The sequence below is a fragment of the Acomys minous genome (assembly GCF_964271855.1).
Source record: "Acomys minous genome assembly, chromosome: 5".
In the NCBI taxonomy this organism is placed as follows: Eukaryota; Metazoa; Chordata; class Mammalia; order Rodentia; family Muridae; genus Acomys; species Acomys minous.
In genome coordinates, this window is record NC_140494.1 from 6874235 (window position 1) to 6901245 (window position 27011).

At 40.2% G+C, this 27011-nt stretch overlaps 1 protein-coding gene across 3 annotated transcripts in view; it reads left to right on the top strand.

Annotated features, from left to right (window-relative positions):
- Positions 1–12855: 12855 nt before the first annotated feature.
- Positions 12856–27011, top strand: part of LOC311597686 (aldo-keto reductase family 1 member C1-like) — a 59568-nt gene continuing 45412 nt past the window's right edge. The window contains exons 1-5 of one of the 3 annotated variants that reach the window (XM_084781916.1): positions 12856–13005; positions 19303–19470; positions 20186–20302; positions 20487–20564; positions 23365–23487. In XM_084781916.1, the coding sequence (XP_084638042.1) occupies positions 12922–13005; positions 19303–19470; positions 20186–20302; positions 20487–20564; positions 23365–23487 (570 nt within the window). In that variant the 5' untranslated portion in view covers positions 12856–12921. The remainder of the gene's footprint in view (positions 13006–19302; positions 19471–20185; positions 20303–20486; positions 20565–23364; positions 23488–27011) is intronic. The other 2 variants (XM_084781914.1, XM_084781915.1) reach the window with 2 other exon arrangements.

A 27011-nucleotide genomic window follows, 5' to 3' on the forward strand; every position in this document is an offset into this window, starting at 1 on the left:
GGAGACGCCATGTTGTTTTGGGTTTTTTTGCGTATGCTTTTACGCTGTCCTTTAGACATCTTGCCATCTCTGTTGTTGTTGGGTAACTTCCAGAGTTGGGTGGAGGGAGTCTGATGATAGATTCACTTGTTTTCTCATGATTTCCGTAGGCTAGAAGCCCTGATACTTCACTGGTGTGGATGGCAGGAGGTTAGCCCTGTCGTTTTGGACTCTCACAGCCAGTGATCCTCAGCTCCCCTTTGCTGTGGGTCCTGCAATCGTTCTGGGCCTCTGAATGAGTGTTGGATCAGGCCAAGGTATCCACAGCCTTTTGGGTCCCCTGCCAAGTCCAGCCAGGGATACTGGGCCTGAACCACGCGTCGAGCTCAGCTAGATTCTCAGGGCCTGAACCGTCTGCCACAGCAGGAGAACTGCAACTGCACTGAGCAAGCGCCTAGGGTGGAACTGAGTGCTCAGCCCAGCTTGCGTCACAGCAGGAAAACTGCGGCTGTGCTGAGCTGGTGGCTAGGGTGGAAGTGAGAGCTCCACCCAACCTGCATGACAGCAGGAGAACTGCGACTGCGCTGAGCAAGTGCCTAGGGTGGAGCTGAGCGCTCCGTCCAGCTTGTGTCACAGTAGGAAAACTGCGGCTGCACTGAGCTGGTGTCTAGGGTGGAACTGAGTGCTCCACCCAGCTTGCGTCACAGCAGGAGAACTGCGACTGCACTGAGCAAGCACCCAGGGTGGAACTGAGTGCTCTGCCCAGCTTGCATCACAGCAGGAAAACTGCGGCTGCGCTGAGCTGGAGCCTAGGGTGGAAGTGAGCACTCGGCCCAGCCTGTGTCACAGCAGGGGAGCTGTGCCTTGGGCAGAATTGCTTGCTGAGCTGAGCCAGCTTCTCCATGGCACAGCTCACTGAGCAAACCCAGGACTCTGAGGCTGAACTGTCTGCTGAGTCCAGTTTGGGTATCAAGGCACCACAAGACCCAAATCCTGTCCAGACTCCCCTCTCCCACAGCAACTCCCACCGTCCACCACACCAATCGCCTTCATTGGAAGGCTCTGAGCTGCAAACCTCAGCCACCACCGCTGGTGCTGCTGGAGCCGCTGGAGCCACTGGTGCCGCCAGTTCTGCTGGTGACACTGCCGTCTCTGCCACCGCTGCTCTGATCCGAGAAAGTCCTCGCTCCTCCCGTGTGCAGGGGCAAGCAGGTCCTCCGCACCCTGGTCCCTCCAAACCGTGGAGCACTTCTGCTACCGTGGTGTGGGGACCTTGGTGTTCCTGGCTCAGAAATCTGTGCAATTCCCTGAATTGTTCACTGGAGCTTTCAAACACGGTCCACACTGCTCGCCGCCATCTTGGATCTCCACCATAAAGATTTCAAAGTTCTCCAAAATAAAAACCAAAAGGGACATGATGGATAAGAATGTTGAAGATTCTAGAAAGTACAAAGACATCCCATGTTCATGAATTTTAGATAAGTATTATTAAATGATAATAAAAGGTATAGTGTTCTATAGATTCAAGCCAACCAATAATGATATTTCTTACTTAGGTAGTAAGAAGTTATGTTTTTAGTTTTATAACAGTATATTTCATATTTTTGTTTAGACTTTGAGCTTTTATATATTTATATAGTTTAAATTCTTTCATTAAAATGTATATTGCATTTTAATTAGGTTATAAATTGGTGGGTTTCCATAAGCGTTTTTCATATATCTTTAGCTTGAGCTTGCTTATGCTACCCCTCTCCTCTTATCAATTCCCAACGCCTTTATAAAGAAACCTACCTCTTTTCATTTTATCAGTATTTCCGAACCCCCTCTAAGTAGAATATTTTTCTTAGGTTGGAAGATTGTAGGTTTCCATATAGGTTTTTTTATACACCCACCCATTATTTTATTAAGCATTCCACTACACCACACTTCCCCCCATATTCCTTTTCATGCTTGAAACTTTCAAACCCAGCATTTGCCTTCTCTATTTCTATTTTTACCTTTATATTACCATGCTTGCTCCCTTACCATACCCATCTCCAGTGATTAATTTTTAGTTTCCTGGTTTCCAAGTGCACTATGGTTCAAACATACCCAATGAAATACTCAAATATGGAATCACATATAACAAAGAATATGTCACATTTTCATTTCTGGACCTAGGTGATCTCACTCAGTAAATATTTTCCATAGCCACCTATTTTTTTTGCAAATTTCATAACATCATTTTCTTCTAACAGCTAGAAAAATCAATCCTACTATAAAAGCACTAAAGAAGCACAAAACTACTACTGACCAGGAGCAACAATTTAAAAAACACCATATTCCCAATTTCCTGAGAAAGCACCAGATTGATTTGCAAAGTGGTTGTACAAGTTTGCACTCCCACCTGTAATGGAGGAGTGTTTCTCTTTCTCCACATCTTTGCCAGCGTGTGTTGTCACCTGAGTTTTTTATCTTAGCCATTCCGAAAGCTGTAGGATGGAATCTCAGAGTTGTTTTGAGTTGCATTTCCTTGATAACTAGGGAGGCTAAACATTTGTTTAAGTGTTTCTCAGCCATTCCCTATTCCTCTGTTGAGAATTCTCTATTAAGTTCTGTACCCCATTTTTTAATTGGAATATTTGGTTTGGTTGTGTTTAATTTCTTGAGTTCTTTATATATTTTGGATATTAGACTTTTGTCAGATGTAGGGTTGGTGAAGATCTTTTCCCAGTCTGTAGGCTGTCCTTTTGTTCTGTAGACAGTGTCTTTCACCTTACAGAAGCTTTTCAGTTTCATGAGGTCCCATTTATTAATGGTTGATCTTAGGGCCTGAGCTGTTGGTGTTCTGTTGAGGAAGTTGTTTCCCATGCCAATGAGCTCACTTTGTCTTCTAACAGATTTAGTGTGTCTGATTTTATGTTGAGGTCTTTAATCCATTTGGACTTGAGTTTTATGCAGGCTGATAGATGTGGATCTATTATCATTTTTCTACATGTAGCCACCCAGTTAGACCAGGACCATTTGATGAAGATACTATCTTTTTTCCATTGTATGGATTTGACTTCTTTGTCAAAAAAATCAAGTGTCCATTGGCATGTGGGTTTATCTCTGGGTCTTTGATTTGATTCCATTGATCAACCAGCCTATATCTATGCCAGTGCCATGCTGCTTTTGTTACTGTTGCTCTACAGTTCAACTTGAGATCCAGGATGGTGATTCCTCAAGAAGATCTTTTGTTGTACAGGATTGTTTTAGCTATACCACTCCTGGGAATATACCTGAAAGATGCTCCACCATACATCAGGGACATTTGCTCAACTGTGTTCATAGTAGCTTTATTTGTAATAGCCAGAATCTGGAAACAACCTAGATGTCCCTTGACTGAAGAATGGATAAAGAAACTGTGGTACATTTACACAATGGAATACTATTCAGCTATGAAAAACAAGGAAATCTTTAAATTTGCAGTCAAATAGATGGAACTAGGAAAGATTATCTTGACTGAGGTAACCCAGACCCAGAAAGACACGCATGGTATATACTACTGATAAGCAGATATTAGCCACATAATACACAATAAGTACACTAAAGTACAGAGACTGATTCACCGACCAAGGGCCATGTATGATGTGGACCTAGACCCTATGCTCAGATCTAGTAGCACAGTCTCCCTGTGAGCCCCACAATGTGGAGAGTAGCGACTACTTTGGACATGAACTCTGGCCACCAATTTTTGATCACTTCTACCTGGCAGGACGGCCTTGCCAAGCTACAGAGGAATAGGTTACAGGCAGTACAGATGAGACTTGATAGGCTGAGATCAGATGTTAGGGAAGGAAGGCTCCCTTATTGAGGACTGAGGGAGGGAGGAGGGAGCATAAGGGAGGGAGGGGAATCAGGAGGGGATGATGGAGGGGTAAAGACAGCCCCCAGGGTACCTTCAGAGAAAGTTCTCAATACAAATTGGTCCAGCATTTCAGACTGTCCCACACAGGACTCTAATTAAGCCTAGAATTTCTCAACATTTAGAAATTGGGCCACAAATGCTATTCCTAGCTTGTTTAACCATTTCTCCAATTTTATTTTAGCCCTTAAAAAGGTATTATTCGCCAGAAATCAGCCAGAAGAATCATTAAAAAAAATATGCTCCATTTCCTTTAAGGGGAGGGAGTAGGTTTTGGGTTGCTTTCTTGGGCTTTAGAGGGTTATTATCAATGGGAGTTTGTTATAAGTTACTATTGGTCTTATTTAGAGAGAAAACATTGTTGGATGCAGGGCTGTTTTTCTTTTCATTTATCTTCAATTCTTAGGCTTGGAAATAGAGATTGAAAAGAAAGAAGAGGGAATATAGAAATATATAAGGAAGAAAGAACAAAAAGTAGATTAGTGAATCTACTCCTCAACTTAATTTCTCAATTGACACTCACTAGGTTATTGTTAATTCACTGGTAGAGAATTTTGTGTACAGATGCAAAATAAGTTTAATTTTAGATACAGTGGTATAGAATTCAAATGTAAGATTATTCTTTACACATTATATATATTTCTACTCTAATACGTGGTATTGTAACCATTTAACTCAATCATAATATAAGATTTACTTCCAATACTTTAAAAGTGCTATTGTAGGCTATATAGGATAAATAAGTTATAAAAGTTAATTGCTAGTTAGTTGATCAAATCATGGTTATATGAATTATTAGTCTATTTTTATCACAAGAATATACATTTAGGTACAACAGATAGATATGATTCTATAGGAAGATAAGGTAAAATAGTTAGATAAGGTCTTCAAAACCTCAGAGACATATCTAATATGGCATTTAAAATGTTTTTATTATTTTGAAGATTCACTGACAAGACAGGTTAACTCCTGGCAGCCTACCTCAAAGAGGATGGTGAACATCAAAGAACCTCCTTATGGAGATGGCTTCAAATGTGGCAAACAAGCCATGGGCAAAATGTCCTCATTTCTACTACAGACAGAATTCTGTCTAAAAAGACTAAATTTAGATGCAATCAGACTCAATGGTCAAACTCTGCCAAGGCAGGGTAAACAAGTCCTTAATAGTTCCTGCCTGACAAATATGTCTGTCAGAAATGTTGGGCCAGAAGGCTGAAGAAGATGCTCCAACATTATACAGAGTTTTGGGTGACTATTCAGGTAGCAAACTGTCTCTGTCATCTTCTCACTTGGGAACCTGCTAACCTGCACTCCCGGTATTCTCAGGTAATCATTTTTATTCCTTCTCAAGTCTCCGATGAGGTTGGTGACCAGATAGTTCAGTTTTACAATTAAACTTAGTTGTTTAGGGGTTAAGATGTACTTAGGTCTAGCTAGATATTTTAAGTTGATAATGATGAGATATGATAGATATTGATTTACACTCAGAATTTGATGTACCAAGATAGAAAAGATGTTTTCTTCAAGGCTGCCAAATACAAATTACCAAAACAACAAGAATGCAACATTTATATAATTCCTGATTTTGTCATGGTTCTTCTTGCTGTAAGTGGTTTATTGTATATATGTGTAATAATATAAATGTGTATGTACCTGAGGGGGATTACCTCTCCCTGTATATGTTCAAAGGGTATCAAATCTCTTCTTGGTAACCTGCTGTCCTTCCTCTGAGTGCCACAAGGTCTCCCCCTCCAGGGGACATGGTCAAAGGTGAGGCACCAGAGTATGTGAGAAAGTCATATCCCACTCTCCACTCTACTGTGGAGAGTGTTCTGTCCATTGGCTAGATCTGGGTAGGGATTTAAGGTTTACCACCTGTATTGTCCTTGGCTGGTGCCTGGGAGGGGAATAAGGGGAAAATGGGAGGGAGGGAAGAATGGGAGGATACAAGGGATGGGATAACCATTGAGATGTAACAAGAATAAATTAATAAAGGAGAAAAAAAGAAAAAAGAAAGAAAGAATAAATGTGTATGTAAAATTATTTAATAAAAAAGATGAAAAAAATTAAAAATAAAAAAATTTAAAACACCATGTTAGCTGAATGAAGGAACAATGGAGCAAGACATGAGTTTATGGGGTTTTCAATAATCTTATTCTTAATAAATATGCCAAAAATATTCATTGGTGAAAGATCAACTACTCCTCAAATGCATTTTCTTGAAACATGCACATAGTGTTCAGTCTATATAAAGAAAAGAAGAAAAGAATAGAAAGGAGGGGGAGGGAAGGGAAAAGAAGGGAAGGGAAGGGAAAAAGAAAAAGGATGACTTGACATTCCAACAGGGAATATGAGGAAATAGGGATTGTGAACCAGGAGAGGATGGAGAGAAGATAGATCAGGTGTGTATGAAAGAAGGAAAGGGCCCACATGACATATGAATATCTTATATGAATGTCTGACATGAATGTCTTAGTGGGAATCATTAATTAATCCAATGAATATACATAAACATTTTTAACAAATACAAAACATTAAAACTACAGAGAAGAGACCTGAGACATCCTTGGTAGAAACTTCATCCTTATCCTGAAGTAGCAGGGCCTTAGTGATCTGCAAAGACATTAGAAATTTGACCAGAAATAGAACAGAACCCAGCCTAGAATAGAATAACTGGAAAAGTTCAAGAACCACAAGATTCAGACTCCCCATGGGAGGAGCACTAGGAGAGCCTACCGAGTCATTGGCACCAATCTTAGGATTAATTGGCAGAAGTATCTTGGTAGGTCCCTGCCAAGATATGCCACAAAGAGATTACATTACATAAAAGATACAAAGTAAGATGTTTATTGGAGGAGGACATAAAGAGAGAGAGACAGAGACACACAGAGAGACAGAGAGAGACAGAGACACACAGAGAGACAGGCAGACAGAGAAAATGAGAGAGAGAAGCAGAGACAGACCAAAAAAAAAAAAAAAGAACAATGTGGAATGCCATGGTGAGGAGGGGCTTTTAAAGATTGTTGACTAGAGATGACATAGCTGCTGAGTCACTGAGTCTCTGAGGGCAGGCTAGAAGGATGCCTGGTTTCTAACAACTGAGTCTCTGTAAGAAGCAGAGTTCAATATTTTATAGTAAGCAAAGCAATTTCAGATAGAGTTTAAAGTATTAGGTTTCTAGCTGGAAACCACATGCAAATTATTGACTCAAGGATTTCATTGTCTTTTTGTATGTAAACATTTTTCTCAGTTTCAAAGGTAATATAATTTAGTTCCAGAAAACTGAAAAATATACGACATTTTATAAATCATTCATAACCTGCACTTTCAGGGAAAATGACGATGATTTGCAGCTATTGCCTTTTAAGTTATGCATAAAATATGACCACAAACTATCTATTTGTAGCACTAAATATATGATAACAAAAACAACACCAAAAATCAACAGCATGATGACCATAGGTGACACACACATTTCAATAATTTCTTTAAATATCAATAGCCTCAATACTTCAATGCATTTACTTAATGGATCAAGAAACAAAGCCTACCTGCCTGTTGCTACAAGAAGCACATTTTACTTTTCAAGATGCATGCTGCTTAGAGTAAAGTGTTGGATGATTAAATGGGACCAGGAAGCAAGCAGGTAATGCTCTTCTGCTAGCTGACAAACTAGACTTCAGACTAAAGATAAACAAAGAAGATAAAAAGTGCACTTCCTTCTAAATAGGGCAAAGGTTAACCAAGGTGACAGTACGATCTCAAATATTACAAACCAAACTTTTAGGTGCTAGTTATCATAAAATACATACAACTTGGTTTAAAAACAGATATTCACATCTGTTCATTAATAGACATCTTCAATGTTCCACTGTCTCCAATAGACAGGTAGTCAGACAAAAATAAACAGAGAACCAAAATTATCATATATCAAATAGACTTAACATATATTTATAGAATATTCCACCCAAACATCAGAGAATAAACATTCCAGTCAATAGCACATAGAAGATTTTCTAAAGCAGACCATATCCTGGGACACAAACAAAATCTTTACAAATTCAGAAATATTAAAATCACTCTTTGTGCCTTAACCGATCACACTTGAAATTGTCAGCACACAGATATCTAGTAAATACACAAACGGAGGAATAAGTCCAACAGCTTGCTTCCTGGTCTGCTTTCAGTGTCCAACATTCTACTCTAAGCAGTACATAGCTTTAAAAGTAAAATGTGCTTCTTGTAGTCAACAGGCAGGCAGGTTTTGTTTCCTGATCCATCTAGTAAATAGATTGAGAATTGAGGTCCTTGATATTTGAATTACTTGTTGAAATATGTGTGTCACTTATGGTCATCATGTTGTTGATTTTTGGTGTTTTTCATTCTCATATATTTATTAAGTTAAACAACATGTTACTGAATAGGTCAAAGAAGAAACCAAGTAAGAATTTTTATTGAAATTAAGTGAAAAAAAAAATGCAACACAACAAAACCTCTGGGACCCATGGAAAGTAGCCCTATGAGGGAAAATTATAGCTCTAATTGCTTACAAAAGAAAGTCAGAAGGATTCAAGTAAATGACTACATGAGACAATTAACCATTTGGAACACAAGAACAAACATTTTCTAAACGCAATAAAAAGTAAGATATAACAAAATCCAGGTCAGAAATTAGTAAAATTTTTTAAAATTATGCAAATAAAAAATCAATAAATATAAGGGCTAGTTCTTTGAGAAAATAAATTGACAGACTACCTTTGGTCCATAAACCAGGAGAGGACACAAATTAGCACATTCAGAAATGAATAGGAAAACATTACAACAGACACCAAAAAATGCTATTAGCTATAAAAAATTAAATCATGATCTTGTCTAGTAAGTAGGTGGAACTAGAAAAGGTAATATTGAGTTGGGTAACCCAAGCCCAGAAAGACAAACAAGTATGTTCTTTCTCATCAGAGGCTCCTAGCTTTAAATCCTCAGATGTAAGTACCTAGCCTGTGTAACTGCCAAAACCAGGAATGCAAAGTGGGACCGTTACCAGGATATGAGTGTTGGGGAGCAGTGAAGGGGAAGCAGGGTACAAGTGATCTGATCAGGAAACGGGTTTCATGGATGGAGGAGATAAATATAGGGAGAAAAAGGTAAAGCTGAATGTCAGTATTCCAGGGGTCTGATTAAGGAATTGGGAAGGGTAGCTTTAGGAGAAGGAAATAGAGGTAAATATAGAAGGAGGGAGAAGGGTAAAGTAATAAGGATGTCTACAGTGGTCATTAGGAATTATGCTATTAGCTATGTGCCAATGATTCTATAACAAATATACTTCTATGTATAAATAGTCATAAAGAGTTTAAATGATCTTTTCTACTCTGGGCTTACAGTGCTTTCTTCAAGAGCCAAAGGTCACCTAACAAAAAGCCAAATACCACACTTAAAGGCCTCTTGAGTTGTGGGCCAGTGCTGTCCAAGAGACTCCCAAAGTACACAGCCAATTGCACTTGCCCTTGATTGCCCTGCAGGGGCCTAAGGCGCCTATTGCTAAAGACACACACACCTCTGAAACAGGGCCTAGATGTTCGCGAGCTTAAATTGAGCAGCATACCTCTTGCCTGGGGGCTAGATTTCATGGTACCAAAAAGCACCATACAAGCTTCCAAAGGAAAGAAACCCACCAAAAGTCCTGTGCAGCTGTGATGAGTATGAGCCACAACGGTGATCAGCATATGACACTGAACCTAAAGGAGCGCTTGTGGCGTGCATACCTTGCTGATAAACAGTAGCTCTTTTATGGAACTTAAAGCATGCTCAGCGAGTAGGAACCAGTACCCGAACAGGAAGCCTAGCCACTACTCAGCGACACTGAAGTTGAGGATGCCGGAGGAGACCTGCTTTACCAAAACAGAATAAGCTCTAACGACGATCTAAGCTCTCCTTATACCGCAGATGAGCAGAGTCTTCACCCCTCATCTAGGAAACTTCTTTTCGCAATAGAGAGGTCACTGTGGAGAGCCACTGCCAACCAAAATACTGAGCTGCGGAGCCCAGGGCCAGGAGATACAACCACAAAACAATTTCCACACCCAAGGCTCAGGAAACACTGCAGAATCGGGGAAGGGAAGATTGTAAGAGTTTGCCGTGAAACTGTGTTTCCTAGAAATACCAGAAGCTATATCCATAAAGTCCCAACAATATGATTGCTCACACATGAGGTGAGCCAGGACCTCACCAATAGACAGGCCAAAGTGTTCGGGGGAAGACAGCAAGGTGTAAATCCTGCACAAAGAACTACAACTTAGGAATGCTGAGGAATGCTGAGAACTGGAGAAATAGTCTTCTCCAGATGAGCCCACCTAACTGGTTGTCCAATATCACATAACCAGCTCTGAAAACATACATACGAGTAACATTATATAGACTGAGCAGATTACATTTAGGAATACATATGCACATACGAATAATTAATGAAAAAAGAGGTCATAAATTTGAAAAGGGGAAAGGAGAGGGCTAATGTAGGGTTTGGAGGGAGAAAAGGGAAAGGATGCCAGTAATGGCATGCCCAGGGGCCCAGGTGTGGAGACCACACAACTGGCTGGACAAAGATCTGTGCTTGAGGTCTCCTCCAGATGACCTTGAAGGGACAGGAGTTGGATCACTTGACAAAGATCCCTGTGGGAAGGATTGTAAGCTTTATCACAGGTGAAAGCAGTCTTGGCGGGCTTTGCCCTTGGACACACCACAGATGCTCCCTGAGATTGACCTTGAGATAGACTGGATGGAGCCATCCTGGGCCTGGAATTCAGGAAGCAAGTGGACCTGGGGAGTCCCCTGGACTATTGTGCTTCTAATGGACCCTCAATGGGAGAGGAAGACTGCCCCTTGCAAGTGACAGACAGGCAAGCAGAGGGGACTGAGAGAGAGGAGCAGCAGGGTCGGCCCAGGCTTGAAGCACTTGCGTTGGGAAACAGAGGATCAGCAGACAGGCCGGAGACACCTAGGAACCTGTCCCATGGAACGGATACTGGAAGGTTCACTCTTTTTTCCCTTTACCTTTTCCCCTCTTGTGTAGGCTAGTTGGGTTGTATAATAAAGTTTAATCGTTAAACAACAGAGCCAACAGATCTGATCTCTCTGACCCCTGAGCTCATGAGCTGTTGAGAGGCCACCTGTTACTTTCATGATGGTGGCTTTCATCCTGCTCTCTTCTCTCCTGATCTTCATGTATCTCTTCCCCTCTTCTTAGTTCTCCAAAGATCACTGAGCACAGAAAGCTACATGTTCTGCCAATACCACGCAGTAATACCTGGCCAGCAATGCGTGCTTAAAGATAAGATTGTCTCTGATGAGCAAGCCACATTAACCTGGGAAAAGGGAAAAATTGTTCCTTACTAAATTTTTCAATGGTTTATGATTCACAAATGGCATGTGAAAAGCATGAGGCATTGAGGAAAGAAATCCCCAGAGTTGAACCTTTGATTAAGCAAAAGGAAAAAACATCTATGAATTGGAACTTTAAAAAGAAACAGGCATTCTGAGGAAGGCATAAACGGAGAGTGGAATGGTGAGCAAAGCAGCTTGGGTTAATGATTAGTTGGGGAAGAGTAGCTGACGCAGATTCAGAGCTTGGGAATCATCACACAGAAGAAGAAAGGGTTAGCATCCTTAAAGAATATATTGGAGATGAATGACGCGTGTAAGAATGCAGCTACACTTTGCTACACTCAAGGAGTCTAGTGCCCAGCTAGGCGTCAAGCTGAGATTGAAAAATTAACCGCAAGTTGAAGCAATGTCTAGTGCTTCTGAGCAAAAACATAGCCTGAGAGTACGAATGTCTAGTTGAAAGGAAACCAAAAAAGCTGTGCCCTTTAGCCAAAGACAAAACTGCCTCCGAAGTTCAAACATTGAAGTTAATAAGAAATAAAATGATGCTCTGGCTTTGGGGTGAGTGGGGCATAGACTTCTGTTTCCTGAAATTAAGATGAGGTTGAAATTCTATAGAGCTTTATGCAACTATCCTGTGACATAACTGACTTGCTTCCTTAACACCTTTCTGACTTTACCTCCTTAGAGAACTAAAAAAAGAACTGAGGTTTGTGTTCTGTGGTGTGCCTGCTTGTATGTGTGCATGCCTGTCTGCTAGCTGTTCTAGGAATCTGTTTGCATTGCTAATGATTTCCAGCCATTGCTAATATTTAATGTTCATTGAATACCAGTTGTACTGCTTGATTCTCTAACACGTATTTGAACATTTTCTATAGTAAGAAAAAAAAAAGAAAATACTGAAAATGTTTTGACATAATTTAAATAGTTTTTTTAATTTTGGGCCTGAGTGAGTAGTAATGAATGAAACTATTCTTTATTCCTTTCTGTGTATGTTACAAAAATATTTTATTTTTTCATGGAATACACAATTCATAACCATATTAATTATAATGCAAAAAACAATATATACCAAGAACAAAAAAATTTCAGTGCTGGCAATATGGCTTATGGTTAAGAGAGCTTGCTTTCTATCAGAGGACCAGAGTTCAGAGAGTCATCTCCACCAGGCAGCACACAAACACTTGTAACTCCACCTTCAAGGGATATGATGTCTCCATCCCATCATGTGCACTTGAGGGAGAGAGAGAGACAGAGAGAGAGAGAGAGAGAGAGAGAGAGAGAGAGAGAGAGAGAGAGAGAGAGAGAGAACACAGGGGAGGAGGAGAGAGGGAAAAGAGAACATAATGTTAAAAACAATTATGATGGTTTCTAACTGTTGATAGTTATTCAACATTACTATTACTATAGTAATATGGAGATCATGAAGAGAAAAGTTATTTAAAACTAATAGTTTCCATTTCAGTGGCTCTACCTTGTGGAAAAAAACAAAAACATGTAACTGAAACTGGTTCTGACCCCTAAGCCCATTTGCTTTGTATCATCAGCCTCTGTCCTCCCACATGCTGGTGGCTAAACATTGAACAGATTCTTGGCAATAGACTCTTCCCTTCCTCTAAACCCTCCATAACTGAAAGAAAAATTATGTGGCATGTGCACAATCAGAGGAGGGAGGAACAATGCATTCCCAACAGCGCTGCGTGAGACTCAGTGATGGTCACACCATGCCTGTGCTGGGCTACGGCACTGCCCATAATCCAGAGGTAACGAAAGATGCGGGCTTAGGGGTGGAGGGTGTCAAAAGAAAGCTGACATATGATATGTGGGAGCTGAACCTTTTTTTTTTTTTCATCTCTGGTTCTCAGATTCTGCTAGCTGAGGCTATTCTATGTTAACAATTAAAATAGCTAGAGCTTACCCTAACAGGGTCTCATTATGCCGTTGGTGATTGATTGTTCTGGGTACTGCGTTTTCTATGTTTTAGTTCATGTCTTAGCTTCCTTCTAAACATGAGAGTCATGACTCGACAGAACTGCCTCATAGCCTCTTTGACTTGGGTGTTGTTTATCTGTTTATTTCTGCAGTTCAGGGCATCTTTCTTCCTTGCTCACAGTAGGGGAAAACACTAGAAAAATGGGTGTGTTGAGAGTTACTGGAGGGCCAGAGAAATGGCTCTGTGGTAAAGAGCACTGGCTGCTCTTCCAGGGTCCTGAGTTCAATTCCCAGCAACCACATGGTGGCTCACAACCATCTATAATGTGATCTGATGTGCACTGTATACATAATAAATAAACAAATCTTTAAAGAAAAAAAAAGAAAGAAAGAAATTTACTGGAAATGAAAAGCATAGAGTAATTAGTAGGGGAGTTGTTCTGTTCTGCAGGGAAGTCTCCAGCAATTAATAATAAATGTTGAAATTGATATAAGTAGAATTTCCCACGTAATACAGACAACTGTGGGAAATTTACATGACTGTAAAACATCAGGCCTGGGAAAGCTTCAATCTTAGGGAAGGCTTCTGTGAGCTCTGGGCTCTTGTGCTGATGAAGACGATAATACAATATGAAGTACACAAAGTAGAGAACTTAGTAGCCCAGACCAGTAGTCTAAGATCTTCCTTGTCCTACTCAGCTGTGTGCCACAGAACAAGTTAACTGAATTTAGCGTTCATGCTCAGACCTCTTGTATAATTGTGAGGACGACAGAAGAACGCGACTGCTCTGCAGTAACCATCATAGTGTGAAGAGCAAGGCAGAACAAAGTATCCCATTAAAGTTTCCCCTGGATGGATTGCACACAGCTAAGACAGGAAGGCTGTTGGTGGAAGAGGAACAATTCTTTTATTGTAACTTTATTAAAAGTGAGTTTCTAAAGTTATTAAACTGTACAGGAATTAATCTATACCATTGTTTGCTTTACCCTTAAGAAATAAACATTCAAACCATTATCCAAATGTAAATAAAAGACAATAATATAAAACTCTACCTTAGACTGATCTCTGGAAAGAAAGAACTTGTGCTTTAAGTGGAGAGAACCCCTCACAGGATGAAGGTAATTTAGCATTTCTAAATGCACATTTGTAGATTATAAAATTTCCCACCTGTAATTTATTTTGCGACACAGAGTAAAGGTCTGTGTTCCAAACACTGAAACCACAGTAGCTTTCTGTTCTAGTCCTTTTACCAATCTCGCTCTTACTGACATCTAGTTGTTGTTTTCCATTTCAGAAGTATTAGGAATATTAACTATGTCTTGACTGCCTCTGCTAGCAGTGAATGTGGGAATCTGGTTTCCTTTGGACAAGCAGAATGTTCTGTGTGCTACCACAGGGGTGAAGGAAATCAGTGCCTAGAGAAACTTTAGGATCTGACTTAAGAGATTTTTTTGTAGACACATCTCTCATGAAATGTAGACACATTCTTATTTCAAGGTTGGCGGAATGAAAGGTCTGCACCTTCCTTTGAAAAATTCTCATAACAACTCCTTGGAAGAATTCTCATAGAAACCTGTACTTCATTACTTCCACACTTCCTTTCAGGAAGATTTCAACTCTGCTCATATTCTTCTTTAATATTACTATGTCAATAACACATGAGTGGGCAAGATGGTTCAGCAGATAAAACTTAAACCTCTTTCCCAGAATTCTATCCCTAGGACCCAGGAATTACATCGTAAGAGAGAGAGAGAGAGAGAGAGAGAGAGAGAGAGAGAGAGAGAGAGAGAGAAGGGAGGAAGGGAAGGAGGGAGGGTGGGAGAAGAGACCCCGGGGGGATGTCAGAGCATTAAATAAGGGGTGATTATAATTGCATGCACATTCCTGTATGTAAAGAGATTCCTGGTTGCCAAATTCTTATTATTAATAAAAAGAGACTAAGACAAATATTGGCATCTATTTATTGTTCCACATGCATAAGCAATGAAGTAAAGTAACAGGCACCATAGTAGGTCCCCAGACTTCAGCACAGCTGACTCTGCGAACGAAGTGCCATGCATGCTGTAAATCAAAATGTAGACAGTACCACCTACCAAAACTGAAACAATGGTCTAACCTGTCAAAGTCTATAGTTACGGGAAAGTCTCTAAATGTACCATCTTTGCTTTTTTATTTATTTTATTTTTTATTTATTTATTTATTTATTTTGGCTTCAGTAACTCTGCCTCTAGCTAACTATTAATGGTAACTGAAGCATGTTAACCCAGGATATGGATTTTGTACTTAAAAGCTTACCCTGAATAACACTCTGTGCTACGCTGGAATCCTGAACACACAGTGTAGCCTCTAGTCAGCTAACATTGGCTTTCTATGGTCCAACACCAAGCAGTCTTCCCTGGTGACTGCCTTGCACCATTTATAGAGATTCCAGTGACCAGCTCTCAAGACATTGGTGGTCTCAGAACCACTTGGAGAGAGAAGAGTGCGGTGGTCAAGGGACTGTTAGGGGGTGCAGAACCTAAACTGTTCCGTCCACATCCCCCGGGGATCCCTTTGATTAATCGTTGCCTAAAGTTTCAGGAGGTCTGACACCTACATCCCCAAGGAAGTCACCTGGTCTGTAACCTCCAGAGGTAAATTTGGTTAAGGTGCCTTCTGTCTGGACACACAAGAAGTTAAGACGAGGTTGCTGATTCAGCGTCCAAGGGTATTTGCTTGTTTTGTTCTTTGACTCCTGTTCATGGTCTGGGTAGGCCTCCATGTAGAGAGGAAAAGAGGCTAGGCTTCTCATCCAGGGCCCCTGACATCTAAGAGGAGTGCTTACAGCGAGGGGGACATAGTTCCCCCAGTTGAGCACTGCCTCTTCTCTGCTCCATACCTGCTCCAAGCAGCTTCGGGAAAGGTGAAAAGGTTTGCTGACCTGAGCCTGAAGGAAAAGAGAAAGCTACACTCCTTCCTCAAACTTCATGACTTACGTGTCCTTTTTAACCAACAATCTGTAAAACCCACCATTCTCAGAAAAAGTAATGAAAACAAGTAATCAGAACAAAACAAACACAACAGCAGCAAAGTACCTCTTGGGCTGGGCAAGAGGGTTACTGCAAGACAACACAATATAGACAGAACAGATTTTCCCTTCTGTCCAACACTGACCAAGGAGAGCTTAAACAATTTCCAGGTCCTTTTTAAAGGACCAAAGACAGCTACTAAAAAGATTTCCTTTGTTACAGTTAGCCCCTGATATTAAAAAAAAAAGTTACTAAAGTTGTTTTAACAATTAAAAACACTAGAAGTAGGCCCCAGTTCTTGGAGGTAGCTCAAAGAGTGTTTAGCAACACAGAACTGATTAGGACAAGACCATTTGCATAAACTGAAAGCTGCTGTCACCTTCTCTGATGATGAGATGCAATTAGACTCAGACATGCCAAGAAAAATGTTGGTATCCCACCCTCTGTCAGGACTCAACACCCTGGGATTGGCCCACCACGAAGCTTCTATAATTGTTCACCTAATGAGTTCAGCTACCTCCAGATTAAATAATGCTCAATGACCCAGGAAACAAAAGGGAAAATTACAGTCTATACTTCCTTGCTTAAAGAGACAGACAGACACCTTAGTGTCCTGCCTACCACCCTAGAATACACCTTTCCTGCCTATGATGAAACCTGGAACCTCTGATTCTCATAAACCTGATCCTTCCAGAGAGGTAGGTATGCACTGTCTTGGGCCTGAAAGATGCATTCTTCCACCTCTCATTGTCAGAGGCGAGTCACCCCATCTTTGCTGTCAAATAATCAGACCCAGTGGGAGATTACTGCAGGCAACATAACTAGACCAGGTTGCCCCAAGTTATAAACATACTAAATACATAGTTCTTTCCCTCTATCAGAGGTCTCCTAGGAAAATAGAGCATATAAGGGCCACTGAGGGACTACTGCAGGAGTTACAAACCTTCGCCTACAAACTGTTGCCTAAGAAAGCCCAACTTTGTAGAATGAAACATAACTTCACTACTAACTGAAAGGAGGAAAACAAAGCACATTAGGATCACTCCCATTCTTCAGATCCTAACTCCAAAGACTAAGTAACAGATTTGAGATTTCCTAGGTGCAGGTGAATATTGCTGCCTCTGAATACCAGAGTTTGTGGAAATGGCAAGACCTCTACACACCAGCACAAGGGGCATGGCCATAATCCCTAATCTTGAATGAGACTAAACAAAAGACAAAAAGGGCTTTAATCCCAACTTTGGGGCCATAGAAATACCCTAGGACATACCTGTCCAAATGATGAGACACTATAGCCACTGGATGGCCCATTTGTCTAATAACTGTAATGGTACCTGCTAATTTAATAAAGAAAGCAAACAGGTAACTAAGCATCAAAATCTTATACCCCATGAAACAGTTCCAGCTCTCCTCCGAGTAGAGCCAGAACCTGGGCCATCTAATGACTGTGTGACCCAGGACCAAGCCCTATTCCTGACCAACCCTCAAGTCTAGTTTAAGAAAATCACCACCATCTATTCAGTTACAGTCTTGCCTGATGATTCAGGTGCTCATCCATGACTTTCAACAGATAAAAATAAAACCAAGTACATAAGAGCTACAGTTGTTACATTAAACAAGCCAAGTCCCCCAGACTCAGACTCTCAGATGGGGAAAAGGAAAGTCTACCACCATATGCACAGAGCATCAGTCAGTATGCTTTTACTACCAGCTATATTTACAGAATAATCAATAGAGAAAGGGGGCTTCTTATGTCTGGAAATAAATGAAAATTTAAAAATCTCGACCCTATTAGAGGCTATTTACCTTCCCCCACAAATTGCTGTCCTCCACTGCTGGGCTTCTGACATGGGAGCTGAAAAAACAATCTTAAGCCCAAAGGGACATGTTGATATTCTGATGACATACCATGACCTTAGAATCCATGTCAAAAGAAAGAGAAAGAAAGAAAGAAAGAAAGAAAGAAAGAAAGAAAGAAAGAAAGAAAGAAAGAACAGCTCAAATGCACAGGTTGATGGAGGACACCAGAGGCAAAGCTCATTCTCCTAGAAACAATTGGCAGGACTATTGAGTGACTAAACTTTCACCAGCTACTCATCTGGGGTCTACAAAACTTTCTGAGTTGTTCCAACAAAGGTATATTAACCTAGACTCGGACAACATGACATGGGATATCTCAGCCAGATGGCAAGTTTGTGCTCAAATGAATCTAAAACAGATAGCTCTTACCCAGGAATGGATCCAAGTGAGAGACTAACACCCCAGCAAATTATGAAAAAAGCTGACTTTATCAAGACCCAGCCTTCTTGTGGAGGATAAAAGTACTTGCTAGTTTTTAAAGGCACCATTTCAGGGTGGGTAGAATTGTTTCATTGAGTCCCTAGGGCCTGCCACTTCTTGCCCCTCCACATTATCCTGAATCTTGTGTACACTAAGTGAATGAAGACAGGGTCATGGTCCAACCATCCTCAGACATGAACTGGAAAAAGACAGATATATCTTAAACTAAAGCAGGATGAGTTCATGATTTGACTCACTCTCTAGAACCAATGAGGAATGTGACAGGACCCCAGACATTATTACAACTGACTCCTTGATGGAAGTGCTATTCAGGCTGTAAGACTAAACAAGCACTACCTGTCAAAACTAAAACAAAGGGCTAGTTCATAGTTATTGAAGTCTCTAAATGAACTAGCCTAGCTTTTTGGCTTCTGTGGTTCAGCTTCTGGCTGACTGTTCTTGTTAACTGATTGACCTCAACTCAGGATAGGGGTTTTGTGCTTAAAAGCTCACCCTAAAGATGGTTCAGTGCTACACTGGAATCCTGAACATCCAATGTAGTCACTGGCTGACTAATACTTCCATTGGCATAAACCTGTGTCCGAGCAGGGTTCTCTGGTAAATACCCCACAACAAACACTGAGAAAATGATTGCTTCTGCCTATGTATTTCAGTGTTGCTCATTGGAAGCTCTGTAAAGCCTTATGGAAAAGCAAAGTGTGAACTCCAGTTCTAGAAACTAATCCCTTGTCATTTAAATAAAAGGCTTGAAGATGATGTTCAAAATTACACCTCTTGGGTCATCTGTGTCCAAACCATCCCCTTGTTTTCTCCTCTAGGTTCCAAAGAGTAAGACTTTTGAGTCTACCAAAAAAGCAATAGATACCGGGTTCCGCCATATTGATTCTGCTTATGTGTACCAAAATGAAAAGGAGACAGGGCAGGCTATTGGAAGCAAGATTGCAGACGGTGTTGTGAAGAGAGAAGACATATTTCTCACTACAAAGGTATTGTGCATGTAGAAGGCTAGTGTACGAATTAGTGAAATACAATATAAAAAATCTAAAATTACATAGTTCCTTTATGAAATGTGCTTATTTGCATAACATTTATCCACATTTAAGGCTCAGTTTAAATCATGGAGAAACATAGGATTCTTATTCTCTACAAATGTATGGTTTTCAATTCCTTTGCTTTTCTTATCCCTGGATAATGCAGCATGATTCAGTCTAACCTGTGAATGCAGAAATAATTTTGGCCAATTTCGAGTTTTCCTTATACTTTTGGGTGTTGTAGAATATCCTGAACAATTAAAATATTAATATTTATATTTCCTACTGAAAATATAAGAGTTCATGGAATGTTAAATGACATCCATCCAACTCACAAAAATTTGCATTCAATGATTATTAACCATCCATAGCACATTTATGATGATTTATGTTAATAAAAATGTTAACATATTTCCACAAAATTAAGGGGATGGAAATTTATATATATCTGAACATTGTGAGTTGATAAATTTTATCCCTTTAGTGGTGTCTTTCCCATAGTTGTACTGGCTATTAGTGACCAGTAATATTCTGAAGTTCACATAGATAGATCAGATCACATAGCTCAACTGAAATAAACAATATGCCCTGGGGTTATTATTTTGTACTCACTATGAAATTTCTCAATTCTGATTATTTTTATGATAACTTTCATTCTTTAACCGTACAGCTTTGGTGTACATTCCATCGGCCAGAACTGGTTGAAGTTGGCTTAGAAAGGTCACTGAAAAACTTTCAACTAGACTATGTTGATCTCTATCTTATCCATTACCCAGTGTCAATTAAGGTAGGTCATTTGCATCACATACCCTAACTAACTTTGTCTATTCAAATGATAAATGATGTTGCACTTCACTTATTTCATGGATGCTTACTTTCTCATTTCCAATGGATTCCTAAGGCCATTGCAGTGGGGGCGGGGGGAATGCATGAATTTGTTGAGATTTCTATAACAACTGCTTTTATTACAGCCATCAGACGCAATGTACCCAAAAGATGAAAATGGAAAACTGTTATTTGACACAGTAGATCTCTGTGCTACATGGGAGGTGAGTAAATAAAGGGGAGGCCTCAGAGAAACCCAGAGTTCCAATTTCACTTCTGAGAATGAAGTACGCACCCATGAGTCTAGAGAGCATCCTGTGGTCACAGGTGTTTCCCTGACGCAGTGGGACAGAATATGTGACTAAATAGAGAGAAACAGAAGTGAAGATTGGAATATAATTGAGAGGGAGAGCTCGCTGAAGTATTATCATACGTGAGTGTGTTTTAATCATATCTGTTCATTCATCCTCCACTCCAACTCCTGCTCATCAACACTCTCATTCCGACACATGTGCTCTTCTTTGAACCCACCGAGTCAGTCCACTTAGGACTGCTTGCCTGTGCAGCAGTGATGCCCTGTAAGATGGGCTTGCTGTCAGAAGCTGAGCATCACGAAAACTGAGTCTCCCTCCTCCAGCAGGCTGCAATCGACAACAGTGCCTCAGCTAGGGGTGGGAGTCTACGAGACCCATCTGACCTATGTTGGAATTTTGGATGGCTTTAACCTTGTGTGAGTTTCTCACTCAGGTACAGCTGCTGTGAGTTCATGTGTATAAAACCTTGACATAAAAACAATCAGTGTCACAGCAGTCCTCCACTCCATGTGAGACTTTTTTATCTTTCTACCCCCAATTTATGCTGATCCCTGACCTTAGGGAAGGACCGTTGATACAGATTTCTGATTAGGGCTAAGCAACCCACAGTCTCTTATGTTCTACACTTTGACCTATTGTGAGGTTGTATTAATTGCTATCTACTGCATAAAGCTTTCTGGCAAGGTTTGGGCTATAGAAAGATAAATATTTAGTGGGTAGTTTACCAGTATATCCATTTAGCAAAATGGTAGTTGGCGATCCCTGAGAACCTATGACCTAGCCAGTTGCAGATTCTTGGTTCAGTTAACAGTACTAGACATGAGGTATATCCTGTGGAGTCATCTTTAAATCCAATCAGAAAGTAATTCCAAAAGCAGCTGTGGCCACATTGCTCCAATGGACATACCTTACAAGGCTGGTCATTATTGAAGCTCACAGAGTGTACAGCTAAGTAAGACTGCTGATTAGTTCTATTCCTCATTAGTGTACATAGCACCTTCCAGCACTTTAAAAGCTAACCAGTCACTACAAGAGTTATTTCATTGTGTCCCGTCAGTTAACTACATGGTATCAGCAGCAATAATATCTTACCATCAAGTTATGGAGCATACTGAAGAGCAAAGACAATAACTTGTATCATTGAAGGGAAGGGGTTATGATACTCCAGGGATCAAAAATTTGATTTAAAAGGACTAACCAACAACACTTGGTTTTGGATTTGGTAATCTCGGAAGATACCATCTTTATTTGATGGTATCTAGAAAGGATACTCTCCCCACTTTGGGAGTAACTCCATTTAAACTCCCTCTATCTCCACACATGTATATATGAGCTTTTATCAGTAGTAGGTTCCCATTTGGCTTTTTCCTAAGACTGCAGAGTTGGTTATTTCCTCCATACCGCCTTCTCTACTTTGCCTTCCCATCCCTGCACCACTTAACACTCCCTCTATTACTCCCCATTCTGCTCTCACCGCAACTGTGTTCTACTCTCCCTTAAAATCTACCCCTCAGTGGCCATTTTCTTGTTTTCTGACCTCTACATATGCTCTAATTTAAATGCATATCTGAAGATTCAAAGCTAAGATTCACATATAAGAGAAAACATGTGACATTCCTCTTACTTTTTGGGGGGGTGCCTCACTCAGAATATTTATTTCCAGCTCTATCTATTTACAAAATGCAAGATAATTTTAATAGGAATTGGTAATTTAATAATTTTATTTGTGTTTACAGATGGCTAAAATTGCATTGTGTATATGGAGCAAGTTTAACTTACCTTTTTATCCCTTGATGGAATCTAGGTGGTTCCATTTCCTGGATAATGTGAGTGGGGCAGTAATGAATATGAATGAGAAAGTATCCTAGCAGGAGGATATACCTCTAGTGTATAGCTGTATCCTATGGTAGACATATTTCTAGCTTTATGAGGAAGCTCCAAATCAATTTCATTAGTATTTGTACCAATTTTCACGCGTCCCAACAGTGAACAAGTGTTCCATTTTCTCCATATCTAGACCAGCATGTTTTCTTTGAGTGACATAAGATTAAGTTTCAAAATTGTTTTAATTTGCATTTTCTTGATAGCTGTGGATATTGAATATTCTAAAAAGTATTTCTTAACCACATATCTTTCTTCTTTTTTAAACTACCTCTTCGGTCTCATAACACATTTTTAAATTAGATTGATTTCTTTGAGTTTAGTTTTTAAAATACTTTGTAGGACTTTGTGTTTAGCCTTTTTGGGGGATATACATTGCCATTTCTAGACAGTTCTTTTAACAATTCTATTTTTCACTCATATTAACTGAATGTCTCTGTGAGGGTTTCTACTGCTGTGATAAAGCACCATGGCCAAAAGCAACTTGAACAGAGAAAGATTTATTTCAGCTTATGGTTCCACATCATAGTCCATCACTGAGTGAAGTCAGGAAACCTCAAACAGGGCAAGAACCTAGACAGTAGTAACTGAAGCAGAGGCCAAGGAAGAGTGGGTAGCACCACCCACAGTGGGCTGAGTCCGCCCACATCAATCACTAGTTAATAAAATGCCCTGCACACTTGCCTACATGCAAATCGTGGGGAGGCATTTCCTCAGCTGAGAGCTCTTCATCCCAAAATGACTCCAGTTCCTGTCAGTGTGGTGTAAAACGTTCGCACACGCTTTGATGAATGTATACACTGACCCTATATAAATCCTCCTTCTCTAGGCCATGGAGAAGTGTAAGGATGCAGGACTGGCCAAGTCCATCGGGGTGTCCAACTTTAACCGCAGGCAGCTGGAGATGATCTTGAACAAGCCGGGGCTCAAGTACAAGCCTGTGTGCAACCAGGTGAGACTCAGAGCTCCTCGTGTTCTTCTCTCTGTAGTACAGCAGGTGCCCATTCCTTCCAACTTCACGTTCACCTCAGGTTCACAAAGTACAAGATTCTCATAGCAGCTGTCTCTGCTTTGGGGAGCATCACAGTTTCTCAATTTTACCTCTTCTTGATGGTGTCTTAGAAAAGGCGAAAGGGCAATATCTGTGCCCAATGAATGTAAGAATCCGTGGATATGGATATCACCCCAGGCCCAATAGCATAACTCCTTCCTGGAGGCTATTAAAAATATCCAGGGTAGACGGGTGAGTTATCTACTCACAGGCATTTCATGGTAGATCAAGTCCACTCACAGAACATCAGCTGACCTTGTTCATAACCACATCTTAGTCATCATGTCTTCTGTGACTTCCTCAATCAATTCAACCATTTAAGCACATTGGTCTTCTGTTCTAATTTATTTCTGAATAAATTTCAATTAACGAGAAGGATCACTGTAGGTTCAATTTTCATAACAAATATATTTTATTACGGACTTATTAATATCCCTTATAATCGGACTAACCAGAACAACAGGGGAAGAGGATTACAGAATAACAAAACCGTAAGGATATCAGTTCCAAGGAACAACTCTCTTGGCATAATCAGCAGGATTTCTTCTGCTGGAACCTGGAATAACCAGAACCCGGAACCTCAGCAGGAGCTGGAGCCCCAAAGCCTTCCTTGAGCGGCACTCTCTGGGAGCATCTCAAAGTGGAGCGGTGAACAGCCAAAACTATGCCAAGTCTCCAAAGGCCCTGCCTCCTGTTTCTGGCTCCCTTATATATCTCCCCCAGAGTCTGCTCAAGGATCTTTTCAGCTGATAACAATCAAGCTCCCCACAGGAGGTGGTTTGTCTTCTAGTGGATTAACATCACCTCTTCTCTCACAAGACCATTCCTCATCCCATACTTGGGACCATAACAAAGACAAGTTTATCTCTCCTTCATCTCCTCCTTTCTATCTAGGAAAGATGGCATATATATATATGCTATATACAACAAATCACTGATATGAAATCACCTTATAGAAGACATAAAATGTGTTACATTCTTTACTTTCAAAGTACACATATTTGTGTACAAATTTTTTTCTTTTTAAGGTTTATTTATTGTGGATATGTATTTTCATATTTATGTTGAAGCATTGGGGGCTAGAAAGATGGCAAACCATTTAAGAGTACTTGCTCCTCTTCTAAAGTTTTGATGGCTATAACACCTTCTTCAACCCTTAAAGGAAACCAGTACGCATACACATGTACACACACACAAACATACACACACATACACACCCAAACACACATATACATACACACACATACACACACAAAAAAACACAGACACTCACACACACACACACAAAAACACAGACACTCACACATACACACAAACACACAGACACTCACACACACACAAACACACAACACAGTAGAAACTGTTTTATTAAATGGAACGGAATGACAATATATTTCTATATTGCCAACCTGTAGGTAGAATGCCATCCCTATCTGACCCAGAGCAAGCTGCTGGACTTCTGCAAGTCAAAAGACATCCTTCTGGTTGCCTATGGGGCCTTAGGGTCTCAGCGTCTTAAAACCTGGTAATAAGCATAACTTATTTTTTAAATTATATTCTAATGACATCATTTTCTGTTTTACTTCTCCAAAACCTCACATTCGCCCCCTCCAAGCTTTACTTCAGAATCTTGGCCTCTTTTTCCATTCATTGCTATTTCATGCATATGTGTCTGTAAATATAACCTGTTTAGTTTATATAATGCTACCTATATGTTTTCAGAGTTGACTCTTTGACAATGGACAACCAAATAGTGTGCTCTTCCCTGAAGAAGGCCACCTCCCCTGGTCCAGACTTCCTCAGTTAGCTGTAATTCTTTCGGTATGGTGGGGCCCTCATGAGCTGGTCTCCTAGTTTGGTATGTTCATTGGTGTTACTCTTGTTTGGCTCATGTTAGGGAAGTCATGTTGATTACGACTCTTTGGATGTAGTTTCTCATATTACTAGGTGACATAATTTCACAAGTTTGCTGGTCCTTTGGCTCCTACAATCCTCTGCCTCTCTCTTCTGAAATGTTCCCTTTGATTTAGGCTCAGGAGAATTTTGAAGATGTATCTACAGGGACTGGGCCACATGATTCTTGATTTTGGTTGTGGTTTTCTATAGTGGTCTTTGTTGCCAAGAATGTTTGCCTTGATGAGGAGATAAGACAACATTTATCTGTGGGTGTAAGGACAAATGTTTAGATTGCTGTTAGAGATGATGCTGTTTCAGTAAAGTTCTGGTTGTAAGTTCTTCTCCAATATGCAGGACTTCGCTAGCACCCAGTCATTGGCTAGGTTTCCAATACTGGGCAAAGTCTCCCTCTTGTTAAGTTGTTCTTAAATCTAGAGAGTTAGGTTACAGCCAGGGTATGTATGGCACAACTGCATCCTTAGGGATATTGTGCATGCTGGTCATTGATTTGGTGCATTGGTATCATATAAGCACAACAATTTTTACTTCTAAAGTCCTTCATTTATAGGACTTCGCTCTGAACTGATTCAGGGAGACAAGAGAATTTGCATCTTAGAAAGTCTCCTCAGAGTACTGATGCTTCTGGTCTATGGAAACTTTGTAATGCTCTTTTGTCTGCAGTGATACCTTGATGTGTTTGGAAGACCCCTAAGAAGCTGAACACTCAACTGATGGAGTTCAGTATTTCTGCTTTTCCTTCTAGGGTGGACCAGAATTCCCCATTTCTTTTGAATGATTCTGTTCTTTGTGCCATGGCCAAAAAGCACAATCGAAGTCCAGCTCAGGTGGCCCTTCGCTACCAGGTTCAGCGTGGGGTAATTGCCCTGGCTCACAGCCATGAAGAGAGTGAGATGAGAGAGAACATTCAGGTGATGTGAGAGCTACGGGTATCTAGGACGATGAATATTCTTCCCTAGCCATGGATTTCTTTGAAAAATCATTGTAATTTTCCCCAAATAATTGTTTCTGGCATTCCCTGTGCATGTGCTGTTTCAAGCATTCCCTGTACATGTGCTGTTTCAAGGGTTGTGATTTACAAGAATTGTTAACATATTGTAAAATTGAATGCTTACTTCTGCTGTCATTCCCAGAAATATCAATAAATATTAGACTATTTTCACAAGTCATGGATCTGGGTTCAAGGTGTTTTCCAGTGAAATGTAGAGTAAAGCCTTTGTGCCTGGTCCTAAGTTAATAACATATTCCTTCTTATTTTTAAAACTTAATTATTTTTATGTAAACTTTTAATACAATATTTTTTTAATTCTTCCTCCTCTCCATCTATCTCAGATAATAGAGAAAGCATCATCTGAAAGAAAACAGAGATTTACATTTCATCACCAATCAGACTTGCACAAATGGCATCTTTATCTTCTGAAATAAGATCTCCATGGGATGATATTATTCCTTAAATTATTGTGATTATCGTTTGCATTCCTCTAAATTTTTAATCCTTTAGTGCTCATGTG